Here is a 25,376-nt window from a genome sequence, read left to right as displayed (position 1 = left end):
AAAGGAAGCGATTATAGCCGCAGCCTTGATCTGTCCCACTGCTCCCAGAACCCGCTGGCAAAGGCAGACCTGATATTTGTGCGGAGATGGTGAAGCCAATTATTAGCAGTCAGCGGCTGCTGTGGATCCCACTTGATGTGCGCCTTTCATCTCCAAAAGCCATCTCTTTGGGAGACAATAAGCAGCCCTGCCCATCCTTTTGAACTCACCAGGTGGGGGCAGCAGTGCTGATATGAACTGTGTTGGCTTTTTTTCTTGGTTCATTCATTGTGTGGCTTGTCTGTCAATGAACACACCAGTGTCAGCAGGTTTGGTGCATATGCAACTGGAATGTGTGGCTTCTTTTACATTTTAATGGAAAAGAAAAAAAAAAAAGCTGGAATCTCAGATAAAGCCATTAATAGAAAATGAAATAAAATGTCTCTGCCTCCACAAAAAGAAACCAAAGGAGACACTTTCACTTTATAGCAGCCAGACCTGCCCTTTGGAGGACAATCTCTTCACACCCACCACGATATTAAAAGACCACACGATGAACAGTTGTGATATGTCCACATTTATTGTGCAGTGACTTTTATATATACATACATTTTATACACCTAATTTACATGAACAGAAATAAATTAATCTGCTAATGTTCATCCAGCTTTAGTGTTGCCACTGACAGCACGCAGCAAACTTTTAAGGAGAAAAAGCAAAATAGTTCCAAGTGACACATGACAAGGCAGTAATATGAGTCAGTGTAGTACAGTTTTCATTAGGGTTATATACTACACATATAAAGAAGCAGTTGGTAAGAGTTTTAGGGTTTGTTATCTTCTAAAAAGTTAAAAGTGTCTATAGTTATCTATGATTTAAAGTTTGAGAAAAGGCCAGTCATCACAAAGCACTGCTTTGTTTACAAAATTTAGAGACAAGTTCATTTGAAGAGAACACACAAGCAGAAAAGATTGTGTCTCTCACACCGGCTTTTCTTCTCTTTATGGCTGAAAGTATGACTCACTCTTCTTTAAACCTGAAATTTATTCCACGAGTTTCAGACACGGATTACATATTTTGCAGCTGCATATTTTACATGTGCGCAGCTTCTTTTAGCACTCTTTTGAAGACATCTCTGAAAAATATCAGAGATTAGTGTTTCCAAAACAGAACATCTAGAAAGTAAAAACAAAACAAAAAAAAAAGATTTCTGATGTACTTAGCAATTCATTATCTGACAGCAGGTAAATGACACTTGAATCAGAAATGCATCACAAGGTAGACATTTAAACACAAGTTTGATTTTCCTTTTTTTTTTTTTTAAACACAGAGTTGTACACATTTCTTCTCACAATCCTGTTTTGATTTAAATGAGTGATACATTTACTCTAATCCATAAACTGTAAGAAGACATATTCTGATGCAGTTCTGTCTTCATTTGCAAACGTATTTTTTTTTTATATTTACGTAGTGGAGTCGGTTAGCCTGAGGATATCTAAGTAGCTACCAGTATTGCAGACAACGTGGCCAAATAAATGCCCTGCAGAGGTTAAACAATTCTTACAAACTGCATCTTTATCATTAGAGATGACTATCACTATTGTGCTACATACAGTATTGATCGCCAACAGACACGTGAAGACATGAAGTACAACTTGGCTAATTAGTGTGTTCTTTGCAAAAAGTAAATCTAACGTGCTAATGCGAAAACCATCTTAAACTGCGTACATTGTAGTGTGCGGAAACAATAAAAAAAATACATTAACTGGAGTGTCCGAGGCCTACACAAGTCAGAACGTGGCCAATGAAAAAATAAAAACGTAAACCAGTGGAGAAATTATCTCTAGGTTTCCAATATACAGAAAGTGTAAATACAAACTGCTCTCACCTTTTCAGTCTGAAAGAACTGACAGGAAGTCTAACTTTCTACTGCTAGCTTATGATAAACACTGACACTAACTAATGTGACATGCCTATGAAACACGAAACAACACATCAACTCCAGCCTCGTCTTGACCATAGAGAAACACAGAAAGAATTTACAGGTTACATTGATGGGTCTTAAGCGCTAAACTGCTGCAAGCAGCAAGAACTCTAAGCTATCAAAGCATGCAGCTTGTGACAAGTTTCTACAGTACTATTCAGTGGTTGTTGGTGGTAAACGGCTGTGTGAAAACCCAGAGTTAGTCATTTTTGTTTTTTATTACTGTTATTTCTATCACGCAATATTGATTTTCAACATGGCTCTGTTGTTCCATTAGCCTCGCACTCAGTCTAGCCAGACTCTCTCTCATTAAAGTGAACAAATAATCACATGGCAGCCATCTTATCACCACACCACACAGCAACGTCTGATTATTGCACACTAGCACTGAACTTGCAAATGTTCATGCAGAATGTATGAGGAACACACTACACTCGAATCAGTGGTTGCTCACGATGTGACAGATGACCATACAATTCTTTGGAAGACTAAAACACATTGTTTTGGGGGGAGGGGTGGGGGTGTCAGGGACATATCACTACGTGGCACACTACTGAGACGCATACAGCGCTTGTATTACAACCTAGGGTGGTAGGGGGAGAGAGGGGGAGAGAGGGGGCAAGGATGTTTTAGAAAATCAATATTAGGATACTTGACACCAACTGATGACTGTATTACAGTACCTTCATTTAAAGTAGAAAAAGAGGAGCATTAGAGATGATAATTGCACCGAGGAGGAAAAGACCATAGAACCAGACCATTTCTGTGACAGAATCTAGGAACCTCTTTTTCAGGCAAATTCTAGCATCTGCATGTAAAATATATTACATCCATATGCAACATTCATAGCATTGTTTCTGTTAAAACACAAAAATAGTTAAGACTCACAGAAAGAATCCCAGCAAAGAAAACATAGATGCCAGGGGTTCATCTGTTTGAAGGTGGGAGTTTAAAATTGCTGTATAAAGTAAAAGCCAAGAAAAGGAAATAAATGAAATCTTTTCAGACACACGTTTTCCCCACTAACTACTTCACACATTAGAGTAGTGACTGAACAAGTGAAATGGTTATAAGGCGAAAAAGTGGCAGAAAGGGAGAGGGGAGAGACTTGAGGCAGAGAGAGGTGAGAGTGAGAAGGGGCCGCGGTGATGGACCTTGTGTTTAATGGACTGTGGATCATCCCCACTCCAACTCAAGGGGACTGAGAGCCTGACCTGTAGCTCTTAAAGCTGCCCAGCAGAGTCTGCACCCCCTTCTTGACCCGTCGAGCCACAGAGTCAGCAGGAGGGGTGGGCAGGCAGGAGGCCAGGCTCGGAGGACGTGCATCCAAACACTTCTGGTAGCGAAGCTAAGAAAAGAAAACACACAAACCGTCGATGGTTAAGTACAAACAGTTAACTCAAACACCGGCTTGTGCACAGACAAAACCACGATTAACCTCACGGACTTGTTCACAACTCACCATGCAGGCAGCCTGTACGGCTTCACTCAGACTGGCAGCGTTGGGTTCACACCAAAACATGTGGCAGGTGAACTCTCTGGGCCCCTCCGCCATGATAAAAGCAAAGGTGTGGACGTCCTTTCCCACACCCATGAAAGACAGGAAGCGCACCCTGCACTCTGAAAGCACCTCCTCATTCTGGGGTTTGAAATGCAAATGACAGTATTAAAAAAACAAACAAAACAAAAAACAATTTTCTCTGTGTATTTTATTTTTATATAATCACTATTTGTTATGCTGGAATATTAAAAAAAAAGGTCAATCACAGCTGACACCAATCCACACTGATGTTAGTTTTAGAGGCATTCAGTTTGTTGTCCGTTACCTGTTTACTAAGTATCGTGAGGGTGGCTGGTGCGACGTTCACAGAGACAGGAGTCCATTCACTTTTATCTTTGCCACTCACTGCTGCCTCTAGCGCTTCATTGATTACATCCATACCTGTTAAGAGAAACACAAACACAAGCACATGACTCAATACATACATTCGCCCTTTCCACAGAAAATCATTAACATGATCAGGACACAAAACGTATGGTTAACATTTCATAGCACAAACAGCCGCAGTGTTTACATGAACCATGAGAGATTTTAAGGTGCTTTCGTACCAGTTGGCTTTGCCACAGACTCACAACCAAGGTAATAAACATGGAAGTGCTGAAAGTGTTCATTTTTTGGAGCAGGAAACTCTGTACGGAAAGGAGGAAACATTAAAAGATTTGTTTCTAAAAGTGCTGAACATAAGAATTATGACTACGCTGAAAGTGTGTACTTTACTTTACCTTCAACAGGAATCACCACAGGGTTGCTCGGGTCAGAGCTGAGCCTGCTCAACCCTCGCTTGGTCGACTTTCTCTCCATCATTATCTAAAGTCAAATTAAGGGAAGAAAATGCGGTAAAATTTCAAGTAAGAAATCCACGGTTGACTGTGAGACATACTGCATTGAAATAATAAGGCAAAAAAAACCTTAAACCTGACCTTTGCACACATCTCATGTAAACTGGTGGCTATGTTCTTGGCAGGCGAGTCGCAGCGGAAAACGTGACACTTCAAAACTTGGGTCAGGTTGTCTCGTGCCACATATGCAAAATCCCTGCAGGCAGGTGAAATCAGATTTAAAAGGTCACAATCATCAACACTGTGAAAAATATAACACAAAAAAATAAAACGCACATGAAGCACACACAATATTTTAAGCAACAACAGCACAAAACAATAATTTTTAAAACTTTGAAGATAACAATCAATAATGTATACCTTTCCCTGTTCATGATCGAATATGCAGCATGAAAGAAAAAACACGGTTGTTAGAATACAGTGAGACAGGAAGCAGACAGAAAGTCAGGATTATTTCTGCAGTGTTTGTAGCTATCCAGCAGAGGGCAGCAGTGTACAACAAAAAAACCATACAGACAAGAGTGCATTGTGTTTCTAATGACAGACTTCTTGAGGAATGTCAAGCCTCTGAGCCAGGAATAAATCGGGACTACAGAAGGGTGTGCATTATTTTAAAGGGGAATCACCCACTAAATGTAGACTCAATGGGATAATGGCAGAAAATGGAATGAGAAAATGCTGTCTGTGCCAACACAAGACATAAAGGACATTTAACAAACACTGACTGAAATTTAAATTAAATTTCACAAAAGCTAAATATTTACCATAATGCACCTATTATAAGAAAAAAAACTGTTAATTGTGAGCAAATGTTAGCAAAGGGGATTGTGTGTGTGGTTTTAGAGCAAATGTAAGAAGTTAGACAAATGTAGTTCTGCCATCTTAATTGTTAACCTGCGGATACTGACCTGCCGTTGTCTCTGCCAACACCCCAAACACGGATGCTGCCAATTGGCTGAGCATGAAGAAGAGTCTGGCCCAGTGGGTCAATCAAGTTCATTGTGTCATTCTCCAGGACCATCAGCATGTCTTTTCCCTTTTGCAACACACACACACACACACACACACACACACACACACACTCTCTCTTAGTATGAGCAGCCTGGCACAAAAACATTTCATCTCTCACAGCAATTTCTGGTCTTTTACATTAAGCTATCTGTGCATGTTTTAGTAAACAAATTAACTTTTACATTTTGAAAAATTTCACTTCAATTCCAATATGACTTTAGCAACAGAAACGTATAAACAGTTTAATAATGCCTGAAATTTCCTGATTTCTAAAGTAAACTGATCAATTGCTTCCGTCCAAAACTGTTTAATGGTGGTAGGTAAAAACCCACAAACGAAAATACTTGACATCAGGGGGTTGCTGAAACGTGTCATTAAAACCTCTGACAAGTAAACAGCATTTTCAAATAAATCTGTATTAAAGTGGACTTCACAGTAGTTTACTGTCTGCAGGATTCCTCACCTCTCCCCAGATACCAGCAGTGTCATGAAGGTTGTGTTTGTGATAAGACAGCTGCCTGATGCAGTTGTTGACAGCAACGCTGCTCTTGCCTGGTGCCATGTCCTCCTCTGACATCTCCACCCAGCCCAGGGAACGCACTGCGAAACACTGACATGACAAATATGCAGCACATTAAGCACAAAACAGGAATGCACAGGGCAGGTGAAGAATGACGTTAGGAAAGGGTTTATATTTGAGTTAATGCTGCTCATTTCCCTCCTTTTATGCACATTTAGCTGTGTTGGGTTCATCTATAACTCAAAAAATGGATTGAGAATGCAAATACAACACGCATTTGTTTTATATTGTATCTCAAATTAATACAGAAGCAGTAAAGTGTTTGACACCATTTGTATGTACCCTGAGCAGCTGAGCAACAGCTCCTACTCTCTGCTCTAATTTTTTACATAAAAAACATTTTGAACATTTTTGGATACTTGGGGGAATGTGACCTCCCCCAATACCATACAAAACAAAATTTCAAGTGTTTTTAATATGTTATTAATATTTTTTAATATGCCTTTTGGAAATAAAAAAAAAATCACTATATGCAATTATTCCATCCTAATATTTCAGCACAGGTTTCAGCCAAGTCTGTTGCCAGTGTTTTGGCTTTTTACTCTAATATATCTCATTGTGGAGAAATGGGACATGAAACACTTATTCACCTTAGTTTCTAAATCCGTGCAGAGCGGAGCAACCTTCTCTTCTTCCTCAGACTGGGAGCAATTGTAGCTGCAATGACAGAGAAAAGATCAAGATAAGCAACATTTGGAGGGAAAAAAAAACAAGTAGCAATGTGCTAAATAGAACCTAGTAGCTCATCAGTTAGTTTCAATAGCACGCACTTCAGGTTGATGGATGCATAGCGTAGAGTTGCTCCTTCAAACTCCTTCAGACTTTGATCAGATGCAACCTCTCCCTCCTCCTGCAGATACAAATAAGAAGAAAAACAGTTAACAATGGGTAGTGAAGAAGATGTTAACTTACTAACAAACAACATCTACTTTTTCTAATGCAATTTTGAGCCTTGAGAGGGAGAAAGACATTTCAAGTCAAGTCCATTCAGTGAACAATTTATAGCCGAGTGATTATGTTAAAAATCAATTCAAAAAGATTTACTGAGACTAAAATATGAGAATGAAAATGTTGATTTACCCTCCACAGTTCCCCTTCACCAGCTCCTTCATCTGTGCTGGAAAGTTGAGCCCAGGATTCCTGGAAAAATAAACAGAAGAAATTAGTGTCTACAAACATACATGCCATTGCTACTATTCAAGCAAAATGCACATGATACTTCACCTCAGGTTCCTCACAGGGTGTAGTCTCCAGGGACATAGTCGAGGACATCATCGAGTCACCGACTTTACCCAGGGGTGAGGGAGGCTCCCACTGGGTGGTGCCTGTGGGGATATGCCAGTAATATGTGCCAGATGTATCTCGGACCCTCATCCATCCTGAAGGCAGGTCTGTGTCTGTCTCAAAAGCACTGGAATCCCAAAAGGACTCTGAAAGCAGAGGACAAAGGAAAATATTTAACGTCTAAATTTAGAATCAGCTTTATTGGCCAAGTTTCCGTATACAAACAAGGAATTTGATCTGATCTGGTCAGTCTTTGCTCTCAAGTACACAACAAACACCTAACATATTAGAGTAAATACAATAATACAGAAAAAATAAAATAAGACAACGTCTGTCCGAAAAGCAAAAACAAAGAATAAGAAACCCTCTTACCATACAGAAAAAGTCCAGAACAAACAAGGATTCTGCAAACTCTTAAGATGCTGACAGCAGTGAACTACACTATATGGACAAAACCTTGTTGAAAGCCTCTCCAGATGAGTGGAAGCTCTTATGTCTGCAAAGCTTTCTATGCAATGTCAATAAAGTCCCTGTAAGTGTACTGGCTGGGCGTCCCAATACTTTTGTTTATACTGTGTAGCTGATTCTTAAAAATTGTAATGTCTCCTGTTTGATCTATTTACCTTTTCCATTTACCAGCTTACTTATGAAAAAGACAAATGCTTTTAAATGAGGAAAGACAGTACTAGTATGTTACTGGTTGGTATTTGGAGCATGGAAATGATCTCCATTGCAAAGATTTTAGTGTTTCACCTCGCTGTGTCATACAGATCAGTACAATCACAATACAGAACAGACCTTTGGACAACAAGTCCAAAAAATTTGAAAGTATTTTCTGTAAGAGATATAAGTGCACATTATGCACATTTGTTACCGATTATACTCCTGCAAAGGTATATTTGATATTTGAAAGGTTGTCATGATACCAGAATATTAAACTTTGATACAATACTAGTGTTAACACATCTGAAAGAAGAAGGGGGGGGGATACTGTCAAATGTGAATACTGAATATGTGGTATCAAAAAAACACTTAAGAATCAATAATTTTGGCAACCTTATTTTGTGCAACATTTTTCTTTGTTGAATGCACATTGTTGTCTGTGCAAGCTGTAACAACCAGTTACTGTTGTTCACGATACAATAAATGTATGGTCTAAACCTCAACTCCATGTACTTCTAGTTACCTCTGTTGTCATTTGGAGAGCTGTCGGCTGTGTTGTCCTGAGACAGTGCAGGCCAGCTGGACTCCTCATCATTTGGTGTCCCGTTCATGTTGGAGAACAGGAGGCAGGCATTTCTACCCACAACAGTGCCCTCTCTCTGAAACTCCCCATTACCCTGTTCCTTTGCCACTCCTCTGGTATCATCTGATCTCTCTTCATCTTCCTTTGATTTGTTTTCCTTCTCTCTGCCATCCTCCTCTCTCTCTTTATCTTTCTCTTCTGTTGACTCCAGAATGTCGATGAGTAGTGGCTCATTAAGGATGTTCTTGGACTCCTCCTCACTGAGACCAGGGGTCATTGCTATTTTAGGAGACCTGGTCTGCTCCCCCTTTCCCTGTTGTTCTTCCTGAGTGGTGGTCTGATGAGGGAAGTCTTCCTTGTTCCCATTTTGGCTGATATTGCAGTTGTGGTCTTGGTCCTGCTGGTTCTCGGCTACTTTCCGCAGCTGGTTCTGGCCTTCTTTGACCCACTTGGCATTGCTCCCAGTTGACTCTTGGTCGCACCAGTGGGTACTGTCGTTCAGCTTGTTCTTTAGTTCTTCATCTTGTTTTTGTTTGTTCACAATATATGACATATCTTCATCATCATGGCCACCCATGGTAACTTTCCATGTAACTGCTCTAACGGAGAAAGGGGTTGAAATTTATTAGCACTGCCGTTAGCATGTTAGCTAGCTAGCTAGCTAGTAAGAAATTAATAATAGCAAGATTCAAGAGTTTCTTATCAGAGTTCGAAGAAATGTACTGCAGCCGCTGACTAAGAATAACAGACAGAAGCGTTAACTAAGTTATGTCATTATTCTTAAAATGTTAATGCTAAACTGACCGTAAAGCTACTAGCAACATTTAGATCTGGGGACTGAAGTCTGTTTCGTGATCGTTTATTCCGGGTTGGCTATTATTACGGTTACCCTGACTGCTGGGATTTATCGGCCGAATACGAAACGTACTTCAGCAGCTTCACCTTCCATTTCCCAATGAGACCTTTCTCTATTTTGATATCGAGCTCAATAAAGGACTCGTCAAGAGTTCAGTGCGTTATTTTAGCTTCAAGCGCTTAGCTGTTAACTAAAATTTAGTCCTAAATGCAGACTGGCTACTAATGTACAACGATGTTTATGAGGCTCCGTCGCCACAGCTGGAAATAACGGGATCCATCCGCCATCAACACCGTCGTCATTTTGGCTAGGCTAATGTTAGCTCCTCGGCTACCTAGCTAGCGTTTCCATACAGGAAAACCAAAGCAAAGGCATTGGCAGAGATTTATCAAGCTGATGTGAACAGTTTTACTTACCAGCTTCACCAAACTCCGTGTTGTCGAAATATTCTGAACTATGCGAGCTAAGCAGGCTACATATTTTCACGGATCGTGAGGACTCGCTTCGTTTCTAGGTGGTGTTTTCTGTCAGTGGGCTCGACTACTGATGGAGGGCGAACCTGCGTCACGGATTAACGTCACGACCAGGGCGCACTGCTGCCACTCAGGAGAAGAACAAGGGAGGAAGTTGTGATAGAAAGAAAGACTTCTACTACTGTTTTGGACATATTGATCCGGTGCTGGTTTTTTTATTAGCTTCTCCGGAACAATGTCATGTAGAAATCATAATGCACAGCGTCTGTGCCAACAACATCTCACAGAAATAACTTCTGGGAAACTGCTGCGGGGCATCCTTTAAAACAGGCTACTCAGGTGCACAGCAGACTAAATGAATTTAGAACCTTTAATTAAGGATTTACTCTGACATTTGTAACTGCTTACTTGAGGTTTATTACCTTCAATTAATGCCAAACTGACATTTATAAATTTATAATAAATAAATAAAAATAAGTATTTAATTTTTAATGTTAAAAATGTTAAAATTAATGGCCCACCAGCTTGGGATTTTTACAATCTGCCTGCCTTAAAGTAATTCACCCATTGTAAAATTTATACAATTACGTAAATGAACCAAGGTATCAAAGTTTGTCTGGAATTAATTTCTTTAACACTGATTTAGAAAAGTGTCTTAAACTTGCTTATAAATACAAGGCAAACAGAAGATTAAAAACACATTTTGTATGGAATATTGAACTAACAAAACTAGATAATCTATGGCTACTATTTTTAACTTCAGTGTTGTAACAGACAAGAAAAAGGTGCTTTACCATTTCAGTATTTGAATTGAAAATCCTTTTGATTAGAAGGATAATTTTCACTCACTTTTAAAATAAGCCCTTTATATTTGAGGCAATGATGGACAAGTAAGACATCCGAAATAAACTGCTGAAATAAACTGTTGAATATTTTCAGATATTTGTATTTTTTCATCCAATCACTTGCATACTTGCATATATCTCTGCCATAGAACATTTATGCATTTTCAATTGCTTTCTTCCTGAAGATATTCTCCCCTACACAAAGATTAAAAAAGCAATAGCTCACACTGGGCTAAATATCTGCAGTTAAATTACACTGGCCTAACACTGATGTTTCTTTATAGTGTCAATGTTTCACATCTTATAGAAATATGGAACTTTCTTCCACATGACCAGACAATGTTCAATTCCCACTATGAACTCACACATTCAAGTGGCCCATATTTGTCCTTTTTAATATACTTATATATAAATACATACATTTGTATAAGTCATTCTTGATTTTGGCTTCAACCTGTGATTCAGCACAAACAAGCAAGCCGGTGGAGGCACAGAAACAATGCAGGGAGAGGAAACAACCCATGAGACTGATTTCAAGTTAGAAGTCATCTAGAGGATCAACTTCATAAAATAAGCGAGAACCCAATAGGACAAACTGTATGATGTTAATAGAACCCCTTAATGACTCAGTCACCTTCTGTTGGCAGCAGCTTTGATGTAGACTGTCCTGTTGCTCAACAAGAAAACATAACTGAACCAATCATATCGATGAATACATTGTAGCCTGGGTTGCAGTATTCATTCCTCAAACTACAAGGGATTACATTACTTGTCAGTATCCAACCTGTTAATGACACTCGATTTAAGCACAAATACTCTCAGGAATCTTGAACCAGAGACTGACCTTTTGTTGAATTCTACAGTTAACAGAATTCAAATCATAATAAAAACTCTTATGTTAAGATTCTGAAGGGAAAACAATGAAAATAAATTAGATTGCAGCAATACATTTGAGTAATCCAGTTAATTACATTACATTATTAGGATTAAAAAGACGAAATCCACCATCTTGAACTACATTGTGAATGTAATCCTTGGCAAAACCCCTAAGATCAACACAAACATGTTTGCTGCAAAAAAAAGCCAGTTTTACCTCACTGTCAGCAGGTTGTACAGGATATAAACCAGGGACCAACGCTTAAGACAGGTCAAGCTTTACACATCACTACAGAGCGAAGCTGAATGGTACAACACTGGCACGTATTTTCACTGCCACCATTCATTCACATACATTTTTCTTAATCTTCTTTAAATGCTTGTTTCAGACATCCATCATGCTTGCTCAGTTTTACACAGCTTGTTGCTGACACAACAAACTTTTTCCCTCTAAAGAGGGGTTTCAGTGTTAATTGTTTTTAATAACAAACCCCCATTATTTTTCTTACGCTGTGACTTTTTTGATAGTGAGTTCACTCCAGATACAAAATAAGCCCTGAAGTCCACTGAAGCAATGCAACAGACTGACATGCCGACATCCACAGGTTATTCAGTCTGAAAGATTGAAGAAGATTGTACTCAGTCCACGTGATTACAGGTTGCGGAGACAGTATCAGCGGATCAGTGACAAAGAAGAAGACACAAATAAAAACTCAATATGACCTTGAAAAATGACGGGAAAAAAAAACAATATAAAAGACGTGACTGCTGCTGAATCTGTCTCAGAAGCAATGAATGCGATGAATGCAGCGGCAGAATAAGAGTTTAAGGCAATACTGGTAAGCACCACACCATCATCTGGGGTAAGGATATCCGGTTCAGGTCAGGAGGGGTCTGGGAGGATTTTCACTTGTCCTGCATTTTTTCCAGAATTGGCACAATCATGTCAAATTTAGGCCTCTTTGCTGGGTCTTCATTCATGCATATCTTCATGAGCTTGCAAATGTGGGGCGATATGCCAGGGGGGATAGTGGGCCTCAAACCCTCCAAGGCAACCTGAGAAACAGGACAGACAGAAGCTTGGTACTGTAGTAATGATACTCCTGAATGCATTAAATGTATGTTATGCAGGATTCTCCTTAAAAAAATAGTGTATGGACTCACAGAAAAATAATCCATCAATCATCTATTATGGCTTACAAGAAGTGTGTGGTGGTTTATGAATCTGCAGATCGCTTGCTGTGAGTTAGCAAACAGCAACCATAAGTCCTACATACTATGCCTTTAAAGCTATGAGTAACAGCTGATTTTGCATTCAAGTGTTTGCTACAGTTATAATCAGTTATAATCTAATGAGCCAAAGATAGCTCTGTTAACCTTCATGCCAATTTCCATGTTGGACAGGTCAGCAAATGGCACTTCTCTGGTCACCAGCTCCCACAGCAGGATTGCAAAGCTCCACATGTCTGCTGACCGACGGTTGATCTCTTCTGGCTTCTTCTGCAGGGCTGAAAATCACAAAGAGCAACAAGTGTGAGCAAACACATTAAACTACACAACAGGTTCTATTTCCCTCCACCTCCTGCAAAAATACTCTGGCATAGCTGAGCACAAGTTTGCACCTTAAGTGTGCAAAGACGGAGTGTCTATTAGACACTATCTGAAATGCACAACTGCTACATTAATGTTGCTTGCCACTCGAATATACTGTATTTAACTGCACTGGATACACACTTGTTGTAGGCTCTCTATGGAAACTGAATGTCGTAGGTGGAAATAAAGTAGAAGACTTTACTTTGATATGATGTAGTTCATTTCGAGATGACAGAAAAAAGTGGACAACAGAAATGGAGAATTTGAGCCAGTCGTGAAAGAGGATAAACGGTGACAGACTGGTTCATCCCCCACCTCTTACTTAGCTCCTAAAATTTAATTCCAACTCCTAAAATTTAATTCCACCTTTTCAGGCTTTCCCAGACATTCATCTATTTGTGGTGGCCCGACACAATATCAGCTTTGCCTGCCCTATGTTCACTTTCTATTTATGAAGCCGTGCACTTCTCTCACTCTGTGTAGATTGCTCTCTCTCTCTCACACACACACACACACACACAATGTGTTTCCCACACATAGATTTTACTTGGATGAGCAACTCAGGTGCAATAACAGCCTACTTATTTTATTTTTTTATCCATCTGAGAGAAGAACAGCATTAAACTCAGGACATTGGTTTTATGTGAAAGACAAAGAGTTTATCCATCTTACTTTACCTGTGTAACACTCATTGTTCTTGCTATCTGTTATATTGCAACATTGTCACAAAGACGTCCATGCTAAGGCCTATTGTAATTCACCTTAACCAAATTTGTACATGTGCCTTATCAAAAAGCAGGCGTTGCTCTCTGTGTTACTACCCACGATCACTACCCACAATACTTTACTGTATAGTTGTTTCTATGGTAACTGGCTGAAACAAATCTGTATCTCATGCAGTCACCAGCATTATGCTTCATACACAGCTCAAAACCTTTTCTGTGGGTCGGTTGCTGTTGCTGTTTGCATCTCTATTGCACAACCTCCATGGCTATTTTTATAACATTTTATAATCAGCTTATGTTTACAACTTGCTCCAGTTTTACTGTAACTCAAAGGAAAATAATCGGCAGATTGCATTTAGTTCTGAGACAGTCTACAGTTTCCTGCATCCATCATTCGCACTCAAGCTTCAGTGGCTCCAGCTGTCACTTTGGATCTGTGCTGTATGAGTGATGCCTACCCTCGGGGGCTACCCATGCAGGCGAGTACATCCTGCCAGGGCACTGGAAGGAGAACTTGACGTCTGCCATGCTGATCCTGGCTGTCATATCTTCATCTATCTGTGGAAACAAGAAACACTGGCTGAGATGTCACTTCAAAGAGTAACAGACATCACTTCCTGCTGCAGTGGATTTAGGCAACACAATTTCCTCTGATGGGTCAGTCATATATGACCAATGGATACAGTTATAACCCTGAAAGCTATGCTGAAGCCGCTTACCATAACACTCTTGCTGTTGAGATAGTGGCGAGGGATCATAGGTTCAAGTGTGTGTAAGAAGGCCATTCCACAAGCAATGTCCAGGGCAAACTTCACTGCCTGCGTCTGGTCCACCACAAAGTCTGACAGCAGGATGTATGACAAATCAGAATAGGTTTCAACCAACCTTACTTTCACCACATAACAGGATGATGGATGACATTGCTACTGCTGTGCAAAAAATGATGGCAACATAATGACAAATACAGAAGTGCGATAAATCACAAATCCCTGCAAACCACCAAAAGGGGTGGCAAGTACAGATTTTGTGACCAAAGTAAAAGTACTCACTGGTGCCTTCATGCAGCACGTTGTACAGGGAGCCATAAGGCATCCAGTGTGTGATGATGATGGGGTGAGGGGCAGGAGGAGACTGACATGCTCCCAACATGGGTAGGACATTCGGGTGTGAAAATATCCTGGGATGGAGCCCAAGTGAAGGAGGGAGGGACAGGGGGAAGAGAGAGAGAGAGAGACAAACAGACAGACAAAAAGAGGCAAACCCACAGAGGATTTGACATAAACAGACGGCTCATATGAGATGAACACCCACAAAAAGAAATAATACACAACGCTGGGTTCAACACAAGGTAAACACACAAATGACTGAAAAAAATAAATAAATAACAACAGCACACAACATAGAGGATGTGGGACAGTAAGGATTAAATAATAACCTGAGTTTGGGATACTCCTCATTGAAGTCTCGGCTCTTTCTTGTAGTCCAGTCACGAACTTTTAGCATCTTAACAACAATTTCATTTCCTTGCCAGCGTCCTTGCCACAGCTACCAATGTCAAATGCATATAGAAAAAGTGAAATGAATTATCTTCAACATAAACAGCTGTAAAATCACATAAAACAGTGAAAACAACAATCTAAAGTACCTCTCCAGACTGGTTCTCATTTATTTTAGCCAGGAGTGAGAGTTGTTTGTAGTCAATGCCTGCATGTTTGTTCAAAGTGCCATTGCCTAAAAACAGATTGAGACAAACTTAAGAGACAAGTTTAAGTTCAGAAAAAAAAAGCCACATTATTCATGTGAAACTCAGTCCAACGCAGATGGAAAAGCAATGGAAAATGTAAAACACCACAATAAGCTCGGCTGGGAGGCCAACATGGAACATTTTTCCCTTTCATGCAGCACTTTGACCAAACCAACTGGTGGAAAATGGTCAGCCAATAAACTGGTTACGTGTCAGTGTTGGACTCACGGGGTCGAGTTCTGGTGGTGCCTTTCCAGAATGTGTCTTTGAAGGGAATTTTACTCAAGTTCTGTCCCATTTTCTCAGCTTTGTCTGTGTGGTAGATGGACAGAGAGAAAGCAATGAGACTATTTAACACAATGAATAAAGGCATTTAAATGAGATGAACTCAGAAATTACTCAAGTGTTATAAATGAGTCAGGATACCTCTGAGCAGTTCACGCAGGTGAGGTTTGGCTTTGTCCAGGGGAGTTTCCCCATATTTGTTACAGATGCTCACCTGAGCTCCATTAGTCACAAGGTCCTGAGAAAAAATTTAGCATGATGAGAAATACACTTAAAACAGATAACCCTCGACTTTAACACCACCAGGGGGTGCACTAACCTCAGCCACTTGGTCCTGGCCCCAGAAGCAGGCATAATGCAGTGGAGTGTTCCCATGTTCATTGGCTGCATTAGTGTCTGCTTTGCACTGAATGAGCTAAAAGAAAAACCAAAACAAAGGATTATATGCAAAACAAGGCTGGTTGGATCTTGTTTGAGCTGTATGCAGAGATGAGTGTTGATGCTGCCAACAAAACTCACAGAGGTTCATCTTGCCTGTGGACACATACCAGAAGTACTGAGACATGCCTAACATTAAACTCGACAGCAGCCAGGCTGCAAGTCTAAATCAGACACTCTCAAGCACAAGCCCCATATTATGGCATAAGCTTAGACCACAAATATAAAATATGTATAGCATAGTGTTTTTTAGAGACTAAAATACAATAATGTGACATATCACATTGTGTTTTGCTATTTTAACAACAAAACCTGCTGTTTTTTCAAACCTTACACAATAAAAAAGTCCACACACCCTGCACTGCATGTTGCATCTCCAAAAGTAAACCAGTGAATTCCAAAGCCTTTAAAATGAATATACAATAGACCCATGTGATGTATCTTAAAAAGGCAAGGTTTATTTTCCATGTTTAAATACTGCATAGGCACTGTGCAGACACACGCTGTGCGTGAATTTAATCCCTGTGTTGTTGGTTGCATTGCAGCTACTGACTGTAAACAAAATGTGTCTTTAAATGCTAAATTATTTGAACTTATTTTGGAGAATAAAATTGGCTACAAAAAGTCCACCAGCCACAGACCACTTTAAAGTTGTTAAAGGTGGAACTGCAAGAACAGACACGACCTTTGTCTTGATGACATCATTTCAGATTTCATAATATCCTGTGTTTATGAAGCAAACTTGAGGAGACACATCATCATTTTACCCAGTGAGATTTGTGTGCGCGAAGGCAAGATAGGTATCAGTTTCACAGCTCTGGTATCTGTTTTTCACTTGATTTCTATAAAGAATGTGTTTAACTTTTGTATGAATATAAGATTTATTTTGAGGGACAGAACCAGAGAAACAGAGAGAGAGAGAGAGAGACAGTCAGTCATGTTTTAGTGACAAGGAGGTATCTCACATTCTGATAATCATCAGAAAAAGCTTTCTCCAGCGTCACTGTGCACAGTCCCAGAGTTTCCATGATCCTACCTTTCCCACAATGTCACGATGTCCATGGCTGGCAGCCAGGTGCAGAGGCGTGTCGTCTCCACGGTTCATGACATTAATGCGAGCCCCTCTCATGATGAGCATGTCCACCACGCTGGAGCGGCCTTCCCTGCACGCCCAGTGGAGCGGGCTGAAGCCGTGGTCATCTCTACAGCGAGACAGGTGCATTCATAGTCAGCACACGTTTCACAGAAACCTTCAGCACAACAAGGACTTTGAGTAAGTGCAGGACTCGAGGGAGAAAAAAGAATACCAGCAACTTCAGCCCCTTGGCTATCTGCATTTAAGTTTTTCCCTCCAAACAACTCTGTGGTACTTGGCACAAGGCCAAGAGTTACAAACTGAGACTGTTTTTTGGAGAGTATGTGGTTTGTTGTCTTTTCAAATACAGACAACAAATGTGCATTCCAGAAAAAAGTGGGTGGTCAACAAAAAAAAAAAAAACCTAAGTCAATTCTATGACTGTTTTGTTGTAGCATGATGTGTAATGCAATGTATATGATTGTGTATATGTATGTATGTATATATATATATATTTATATTATTATTATATTTATATATTATTTATATTTTGCCATTTCACCAGTTACAGTTAAAACAAGATAAGACTATTGATCCCCAAGGGGAAAATTAGCAAAGTGCTGTAGGGAATATACAGCATTACTCTGAGAAGTGTCTCTAACATCATCATCTATAAGGGTAGATTAAATATTAGCAACATCTAACGGGAACTTACGCAATGAAAGTCAACAGCACTGCAAACTGCAGCCATCGAAATTGTGGTAACATTTACTCAACACCTCCTTATGGCAGTTTCAACACAAACTGAATGTGCAAGGTCTAATTTACTGCAGGAATGTTGAATTAGTGTACAGTTGTTTTAGCTACAGCATTACATTGTGCTAGGTTATTCAGCATAATCAGAATGTTTTTCATTTATTGTTCTGTGTCCTTCCCTTGAAAAAAAAAAAAGGAAGTTAATGCAACTCAGCCTTAGACAATAGCTATTACGCCTCCGGCACTCATCATTCCTCTTTGTCTCTGTGACACTGGCAGTGACACGTGTAGGACAATGCCCTCGATTACATGGCAGACTGACTGATGTTGTACCTCCTCGGGGAAAATGAGACAAAGACTGAGAGATTAAGACAGTAAGAGCAGAATGACAGAGAGTCAATCAGGAAGAGGAAAAAAAACTGTAGGCTGAGCATTCGCTGCAGTCCTTATAAGGCCCACGGAGACTTCCTTCAGCAGTGCTGCACACAAATACAGTCCAGCTGCTGTGTGCGATTGTGTCATCCTTCATGACCCGCTGAGGTCACCTCTTCCTCTCATACGGAGCTTCCTCTCACTCTGGTCTCTCTGTTCCCTCATCCTCCACTAAAACAGCTAGAATATATTGATGATACATTCCACTTTCCTTCTCCATGTGGGCTTGCACTCTTTGCGAATGAGACACAGCAAAATCATCCAGATAATAAAGTTAAGCACTTGCTTTATGAGTAGGCAGACAGCATAATAATGTGATCCTAGAACTGAGGGAGTATTGTGAATCTGCTGGAATCTGAACTCTGTGGCTGCGAAGCCATCAATTCACTGGCTTGTATTCACACATCCTGCAGATCTCGGTTAAAAACAGCACCAAGAGTCCCACAGAGACCCCCAGTCCCACAACACACAGCTATCTGTGCATCTGGTTGACCCGCTGCAGTCACACCAGATCGCTCTGCGCGCAATTTCCTCTAAGACCAAGAGGCCAAATCCTACAAGCTAATTTGCCTCGGTTTATGTGAGAAAAAACTCCCCACAGATGCACCTCTATGAGTTTATTAGTTTCCTGCGTTAAGCTCAAGTCTTTTCGGGGCGGGGGGAGGATGTGAGGTTAATGGCTGTATCCTTCAAGAGCAGTCACCATCCTGCTTATCTGTATGATCTTAGGATCACTAATTCCAAATAACTAGTTATAATATAGTTGATTACCATTCATGATCAGAGATTTTAAGGACCAACTCTAGTGAGCAAATACCAATAAGGAATTTCCCCTCGGGGATAAATAAAGGAATTCTGATTCTGACACATTAATCAATGATCAACATAATCATCAGATGCAGCACTACATTCAAAGCTGCTCTAAAAATAGTGCAGTGTTATTTATTTTTTTTTTTTATATATCATTCAACTCTTCAAATGTACTACTTATATACACATCATGTGAGCTCAGGCCTCAAGTTTCTGAGTGCATTTCTACTCGGGGCACCTCTTTATAGGACAGATTTTCCCTTTAAGCTAGCTTCATGCCCACAACCCAAAGGCACTGGAGTGCCAGGGTTTTCTCTTGCTCGCCCCCTCCACACAGGCTGCGGTAATTTATTTCGGGCACTTCCACCTGCCAACAGCGCTCAGTTTGGCAGACGGAAAAGCCAGAGGAAGAGCCCCTGTCTGCACTCTGTATGTCTCTGCCTCGACATCCCCACCAGGTCACATAACAAGGCTGAGACGAGGGAACAAATTCACAGAAACATCTAACAAATAAAGAAGAACATCCACAGAAGCAGAATAAAAACGTTTCCAAGACTTTATATGTGTGCAGTAGGACTGTCACTTCTGCAGACATGTTTTTACATCGGAGAAACAAACACTCGCAGGATTTGTTTCTTTCTTTTCTATAAAATACATGTTGAACATAGACTACATGAAAGGGGCAGAATTTACGGCACTAAGGGCTTAGCTGAGTCCAGACCTCTGAATCTGTCCACTCCACTGGGTTGACTGTTGGAAACATAGTGTGACGAGTTGACAATTCATTCAGATATCAGGCAAAAAAGGGCTAGAAATAACCACCCAACCGATGTGATTTCGCATAATTTGCATTCCTCAATTTGTTTTTAATTCTTTATCACATCTCCAATGTCCCATTCATAATATCGTCAAGGCAATGTCAAGCCTGGTAATCTCAGGCTCGCTAACACCACGCCTTCTGAAAACATTACTACCTGCTTTAGCAAGCCTCTACACCACTGTCTGCCTGCAATAGTAACCACCCCACCACAGAGGTTATATATAAAATCAGGAGTCACACGGTGAAAAACATGGGGTTTCAACCTTAACATGGTAAACTCTGTAAAAATAAATACTGCTTCTCGCAATCATGAGTGAAAGGGAAAGCTAAAACATGTCATTCACACATGCACAAAGGGCTTCTTTTGGAAGCGCATTTTGATGAAGCTTAATACAGTAAGCCATCAAAGCCACAGTTACACACTTACAGGCCAAAGAAAACTCAAGAGCATTGAACTTAGCCTACTGTTAGAGACCAAACAAGACACAGATGGGTCAATGAGGAACAAAGCTGAGCACTGGACCTCATAATCCCTGAACTGATAATCAGTACTATTTTCATATACAAGCATTTTCTTCATCAACAAGTATGGAAACTGTTTTCACAAGTAATCATTTGATCTATGAGATCTATAAACATTTAGAATAGCGAAAAACACGCATCACAATTTCCTGGAACAGTCTAAAGGCCAAAGATACTTCGGTTTATTATAATGTAGGAAGAGGACAAACAGCAAGTGTGCATGTTTGAGAGGCTGGAACATAAACTACAATCGATTGTTAGTTAGCTGAAGACACATTTTCTGCCAGATACCTTATTTAGAGCTCAAACAATAAGTCAGTTCACTAGTTAGTCGAAAATTACAGACTAGCAAACATAAGCGACCAATAATCATTAACAGTTTCACTCCTTTTGGGAAGTCTGAGGACATCACCCAGGAAAGTCAGTTACATATTTTTACTCTTATCCAATATTTTACAGACAAAACGGAATGCCTTATACTAATCCATTCACATTTACCTTCACTTTAAAAAAACAAATAGATCTAAAATCATACAAAGCCACAGATTACCTTCTGTGATCATTGTCCACTCAGAACTATAGCTTGTAATAACATTAGGCACCAGCTAGCAAAATGCCAGGGTGTAACACATATTCAAAGACCAGAGATTATAACTATACTGTAAACATTTAGAAGACTTTCTTTTAAACTTTGCAATTAACTCTTGTAAGCTTGGAGGAAATGCTGAAGGGAAATGAGCAGAGTTTTTTAATACCACTGGGAGACGAATACAGGAAACACTTAAGCGTGTGTGTGTGTGGGGGGGGGCACTTTGCTATAACCTACTCTGCATTTCTGTTTTGAAAAACTCACTATTTGGGAGCACACACACACACACATACATACACACACACAAAGATCCTCTGTCTCGTCATACATAACTCTTCCACTCCTGCTCCACTACAATAATCTCCTCCCCCTCTCTCTTGGTATTTGGTAGGTGGTAGATGGTTCCCTTGAGGCCTGTGTGTTATTCCTTGTAAGGAGATTCGGCATTCCACTACTACTACTCTTAGTCTGGGTGTTACAATAGTGTAAACACTGTAGATCATACAGGAGAAAACGTACTCTGATAGGCTGAGATATAGCAGGCTTACTGAAATATAATAAAGCCCTACAGGCAAATGGAAAAGAAAGGATAAGTGTTTTTTACCCACTGGGGGAGATATATCATCTAGAAAAGGGAACTTGACATGTAATCAGCTAATGGACCAGTCACATGTAGGGCTGCACAGGGTCCACATAAAGCTCAATGCAATAAAGTCTTACAGCAATAGGAAAAATAAAACAAACAATCACATTATTGCCAGGTTAGAAACTAGTTCACTTATGGATGTGATCACAGTAACACTAAGACATTACACATTAAACAACTACTGGTTTCTTTGAAACTTTTAAAACTTGACAATAAAGTCCTTTGCAAATGAATTACTGACAGCATATAACGCAATCCAACTAGTTGTTCATCCTATTACCATAAATGTACTGAAACATGTGAAAAAAAGACAAAAAATAGAGCAGCCTCAATCATCGTAACTCATTCTTTCTTTGCTTAGTATGAAAACATACACTAATAGTCTTAGTCCATAACAGCGGAGTCCAAAAGAGAAGCTTTCTGGGTGGCCATCACGACTTGACCAGAAACCTCTGGCAGCCAAATTTCTCTTTACAGAGTTAGCTGAGGATACAGAAGCAGCTTGGGACTGACTGATAATCTGTAACTCACAGACAGATATCTTTTAAAATAAACTAATCCTACAGAAGCCTGAATTCTCAGCACATACAGTCACTCTTTTTATCTAAGTAAGGCCAAATTTAACTGCAGTAACTACTGAAAGAGTGACCAATTCTGCTATCACAGCAGGCTTCCTGTGCAGCATCATGCTTTTGAATTATTCTGCTGGCATCCTGGACATAAACACGTGCCCTCAAGGAAATGGGTTCAGCAGCAGGCCACGATCTCACTAGGGACTGAAAAGGCGGGCTTTTAGCCTGCACCAGGAACTGGGCTTAAAGAATGCAGCATTTAAAGCAAAACACTGTAACTGATATTTCCCTGAGATTCCAAAGTTATCTCAAATTCATGTTGTGGCAAGTCCCATGCAGTTTAAGAATCATTAGCTGAAAAATGTAGATGCAGGGGAGACTCTGATGTAATCCCAAAATATCAGGGCTAAGAGGGTTAAACATTAACGTTTTTCACTTTCATGTGGCCGGTCGTTCAAATGAGTGTGAAAACTGCACTTTTTAGCAATTATTCAATAATAAGGAAGCGAGATGGCTCAGTCCTTAGCCATTTCCATCATCAACCCAGGAAAAAAACAATGTGTTTAATTCTTTTCTCATTGGTAGATTTACTAAATTGACATGACATTTTACTAGCCTTGGAAAATTGAACAATCCCCATAGGTGAACCCTGGGTGTGCTATTTTAATATTGCATTCAGTTCCAAAGAGTTCATTTTAATTCCATTTCATTAGTGACTGATAGAACTGATTTGTGAATTCTGGATACACAAATAAATAAACTTCGGCTCACCCTTGGTTGAGGTCATTTTCAGTATTATCCAACCATAAGCGAACTGCCACGGCATTGCCTTCCCGGCACTGCGTAAAGATATCATCCATTTTGCCTGCTGTATTCTTCTTCTCTTAAGGTGTGATTAGATGCAGAATTAAACTGGGACCGATGGGAGAGGTAACCCGAGGGGTTCAGCAGGCAGGGCCCCTTCCAGCATCAGTTCCTCCTTTGGGACAATGAGGGAAACGATAAGAGAGGCTCAGCGTCACTCACACAAAACCTAAAAGATGAGACAGAAAGGGGGAGGTTTCTCTGTTAACACATCCATCCAGTCTTTGTTCCAGGCAGGTATATGTTCTCTCTTAAGATTCTGGAGTACAAATCTAAAAAGAAGAAAGCCAAGCAACCAAGACATCTAGTGTTGAGTAATCTTGTCCACCTCAGTAATACTGGGTGGGTATGGAGTTTACAGCATTCTGACTCACAAAACTTAGCTGTGAATAATACCCTGGAAACCAGTGCAGATAAACGTTCTTAGCCCGTGTCATGATAAACTCCATTCTTCCTCAATATTTTTACAACAATGAAATGCACATTCAATTACTTAGTTAATTAACTGACAGAAAACTGATCTGCACATACCAATTAACCGTTATTTATCAAGTAAAAATGTTGTACGTTAATTGGTTGCATCTTCTTAGCTCTGATGACACTACACTGAAACTCTTTGCATTTTGGGCCACTAAACTGACAAAACAAACAATTTGAAGACTTCACCTCAAACTTTAGATTCTGACATGTTACAGACCAAATGATTAATCATGAAAATACAATCCAGATTACCGGATAATGGAAGAAAAGCTTTCTTTCAAGCTTTACTTTGTTTATCCAGCGGTGAAATAACACAGTGTTCATATTTTACACAGCCTGAGCTTTGATTCAACTGCTTGAGGGCCAAACAAAAAGCTTAATTGTGACATTGACATTACTTTAGGCAACAGAGTGTGGCAGGTTTAACAAATTACACCAGTAAAGAACTGAGATCATAGCTGACTTTAACGGAGACTTCTACTTATAATCACCATGAATGAATGCATACACTTCAATTTTAATGCCTTAATAATTGTCATTAACGTAGGTTATTGTGAATGATAACGACAACTATAAATGCAGTTCAATTTAACATGGCATGAATGCATAATTTAGATAAAAGAAGACTTGTAGGCTGACTTTGTGATTGAGCGGGGTTTGCTAAAAACACTGCAACAGTGTGGTGTTGCAATGACTTCGCTGCTAACAATTCGGTGCCTTTACAGCAGTCTGAGTAGCCGCACTGCTAGCTAACACAGGAGAACAGCTCATTTAAGCTCACAAACTGGCTTATTCCTTCCTCTCCTGGCAGTATCATTGTGTGCTTTCATTACAATCGATTGACCAAAAGTGACTTTAATAGCGTCGCACTAGTAAGTGGTTGACAAAATGAGACACAGACAGGTTTCGCTAACAGGCTAACCAACTACCCTACCACCGGACTGCCTCCACTTCTCTCAAATGACGCTGACTTGACTGAGATGAGCACGAATAAAACATAATTTCGTGGTTTAAACAGGTTAGAATTAATAGTTTAATAAATGTGGCGATAACTTACCGGGTATATTAGCCTATTGCGGTGTAATGCAGCTAAACGGAGTGGAAGTTATTGGCAGCGTTATATTATCTCTGGTAGGTTGAATGATGTGGGGATGTCCACACCCTCATCACAGCCGTACGTGCGTGGTAACGTAACGTGGTAAGCGGTCTGCCCCCCACAGGCGGCAGAATGAACTGCAAGAAGTCACAATATTGACCCCCTAAGGTCATAGTTTTTAAAGTATCAACGAAGCACGGGTAATGGTTTAGGATTTTTATTCTTCTTTGAATTGTTTAGTAAGTGTGTAGAAAACCTAAGAACTGTTTCCTTTGGCCAGTACCTGCACTTAAATTAATATCAATACCAAGTTGTAAAATACTTTGTTACAAGTAAAAGTCCTGCCTTGAACCAAAAGTATGTCAGTATAATCACTGATATGCACTTAATATTTT

At 40.0% G+C, this 25,376-nt stretch overlaps 2 protein-coding genes across 5 annotated transcripts; both read right to left on the bottom strand.

Moving 5' to 3' along the window:
- Positions 1-535: 535 nt before the first annotated feature.
- On the bottom strand, positions 536-9,988 carry apbb1 (amyloid beta (A4) precursor protein-binding, family B, member 1 (Fe65)). Of its 3 annotated transcripts, none has more exons than XM_046389548.1 (15): positions 9,757-9,988; positions 8,425-9,081; positions 7,179-7,384; positions 7,035-7,094; positions 6,725-6,804; positions 6,545-6,611; positions 5,838-5,984; positions 5,272-5,399; positions 4,724-4,729; positions 4,445-4,559; positions 4,247-4,331; positions 4,073-4,153; positions 3,790-3,905; positions 3,426-3,602; positions 536-3,311 (listed from the first exon to the last, which is right to left on the bottom strand). In XM_046389548.1, exons 2-15 carry the CDS (start codon positions 9,059-9,061, stop codon positions 3,156-3,158), a joined length of 2,061 nt encoding a protein of 686 aa, XP_046245504.1. In that variant the 5' UTR covers positions 9,062-9,081; positions 9,757-9,988; the 3' UTR covers positions 536-3,155. The 3 variants fall into 3 exon arrangements, with proteins under 3 accessions (XP_046245504.1, XP_046245503.1, XP_046245505.1); XM_046389547.1 differs by having other exon boundaries at positions 8,425-9,078; XM_046389549.1 differs by lacking the exon at positions 4,724-4,729 and having other exon boundaries at positions 8,425-9,083; positions 9,757-9,978.
- A 1,048-nt stretch (positions 9,989-11,036) lies between these two features.
- On the bottom strand, positions 11,037-25,095 carry LOC124059516 (integrin-linked protein kinase). 2 transcript variants are annotated; one of them, XM_046389554.1, is made up of 13 exons: positions 24,943-25,095; positions 23,313-23,574; positions 17,356-17,521; positions 16,201-16,296; positions 16,023-16,119; positions 15,825-15,908; positions 15,498-15,583; positions 15,288-15,397; positions 14,902-15,029; positions 14,572-14,693; positions 14,311-14,410; positions 12,912-13,042; positions 11,037-12,590 (listed from the first exon to the last, which is right to left on the bottom strand). In XM_046389554.1, exons 2-13 carry the CDS (start codon positions 23,399-23,401, stop codon positions 12,441-12,443), a joined length of 1,359 nt encoding a protein of 452 aa, XP_046245510.1. In that variant the 5' UTR covers positions 23,402-23,574; positions 24,943-25,095; the 3' UTR covers positions 11,037-12,440. The 2 variants fall into 2 exon arrangements, with proteins under 2 accessions (XP_046245510.1, XP_046245511.1); XM_046389555.1 differs by having other exon boundaries at positions 23,313-23,520.
- Between the last annotated feature and the right edge of the window lie 281 nt (positions 25,096-25,376).

This window comes from Scatophagus argus, chromosome 5 (assembly GCF_020382885.2).
Source record: "Scatophagus argus isolate fScaArg1 chromosome 5, fScaArg1.pri, whole genome shotgun sequence".
In the NCBI taxonomy this organism is placed as follows: Eukaryota; Metazoa; Chordata; class Actinopteri; family Scatophagidae; genus Scatophagus; species Scatophagus argus.
The sequence above is the reverse complement of the archived record's forward strand: the minus strand, read 5'-3'. Positions and strand labels throughout refer to the sequence as shown.

What these genes read in the sequence shown, in the direction of transcription:
- apbb1 (XM_046389548.1), bottom strand. Translation starts at nt 9,061, where the DNA reads ATGGGTGGCCATGATGATGAAGATATGTCATATATTGTGAACAAACAA. An exon ending in CTCTCCAAATGACAACAGAG is followed by an intron (nt 7,385 to 8,424) that starts GTAACTAGAAGT and finishes CTCTGCTTTCAG; the next exon opens with AGTCCTTTTGGGATTCCAGT. An exon ending in CACCCTGTGAGGAACCTGAG is followed by an intron (nt 7,095 to 7,178) that starts GTGAAGTATCAT and finishes TTATTTTTCCAG; the next exon opens with GAATCCTGGGCTCAACTTTC.
- LOC124059516 (XM_046389554.1), bottom strand. Translation starts at nt 23,401, where the DNA reads ATGGATGATATCTTTACGCAGTGCCGGGAAGGCAATGCCGTGGCAGTT. An exon ending in CCTGCGTGAACTGCTCAGAG is followed by an intron (nt 15,909 to 16,022) that starts GTATCCTGACTC and finishes TCTACCACACAG; the next exon opens with ACAAAGCTGAGAAAATGGGA. An exon ending in CGTGCTGCATGAAGGCACCA is followed by an intron (nt 14,694 to 14,901) that starts GTGAGTACTTTT and finishes TCCTGCTGTCAG; the next exon opens with ACTTTGTGGTGGACCAGACG.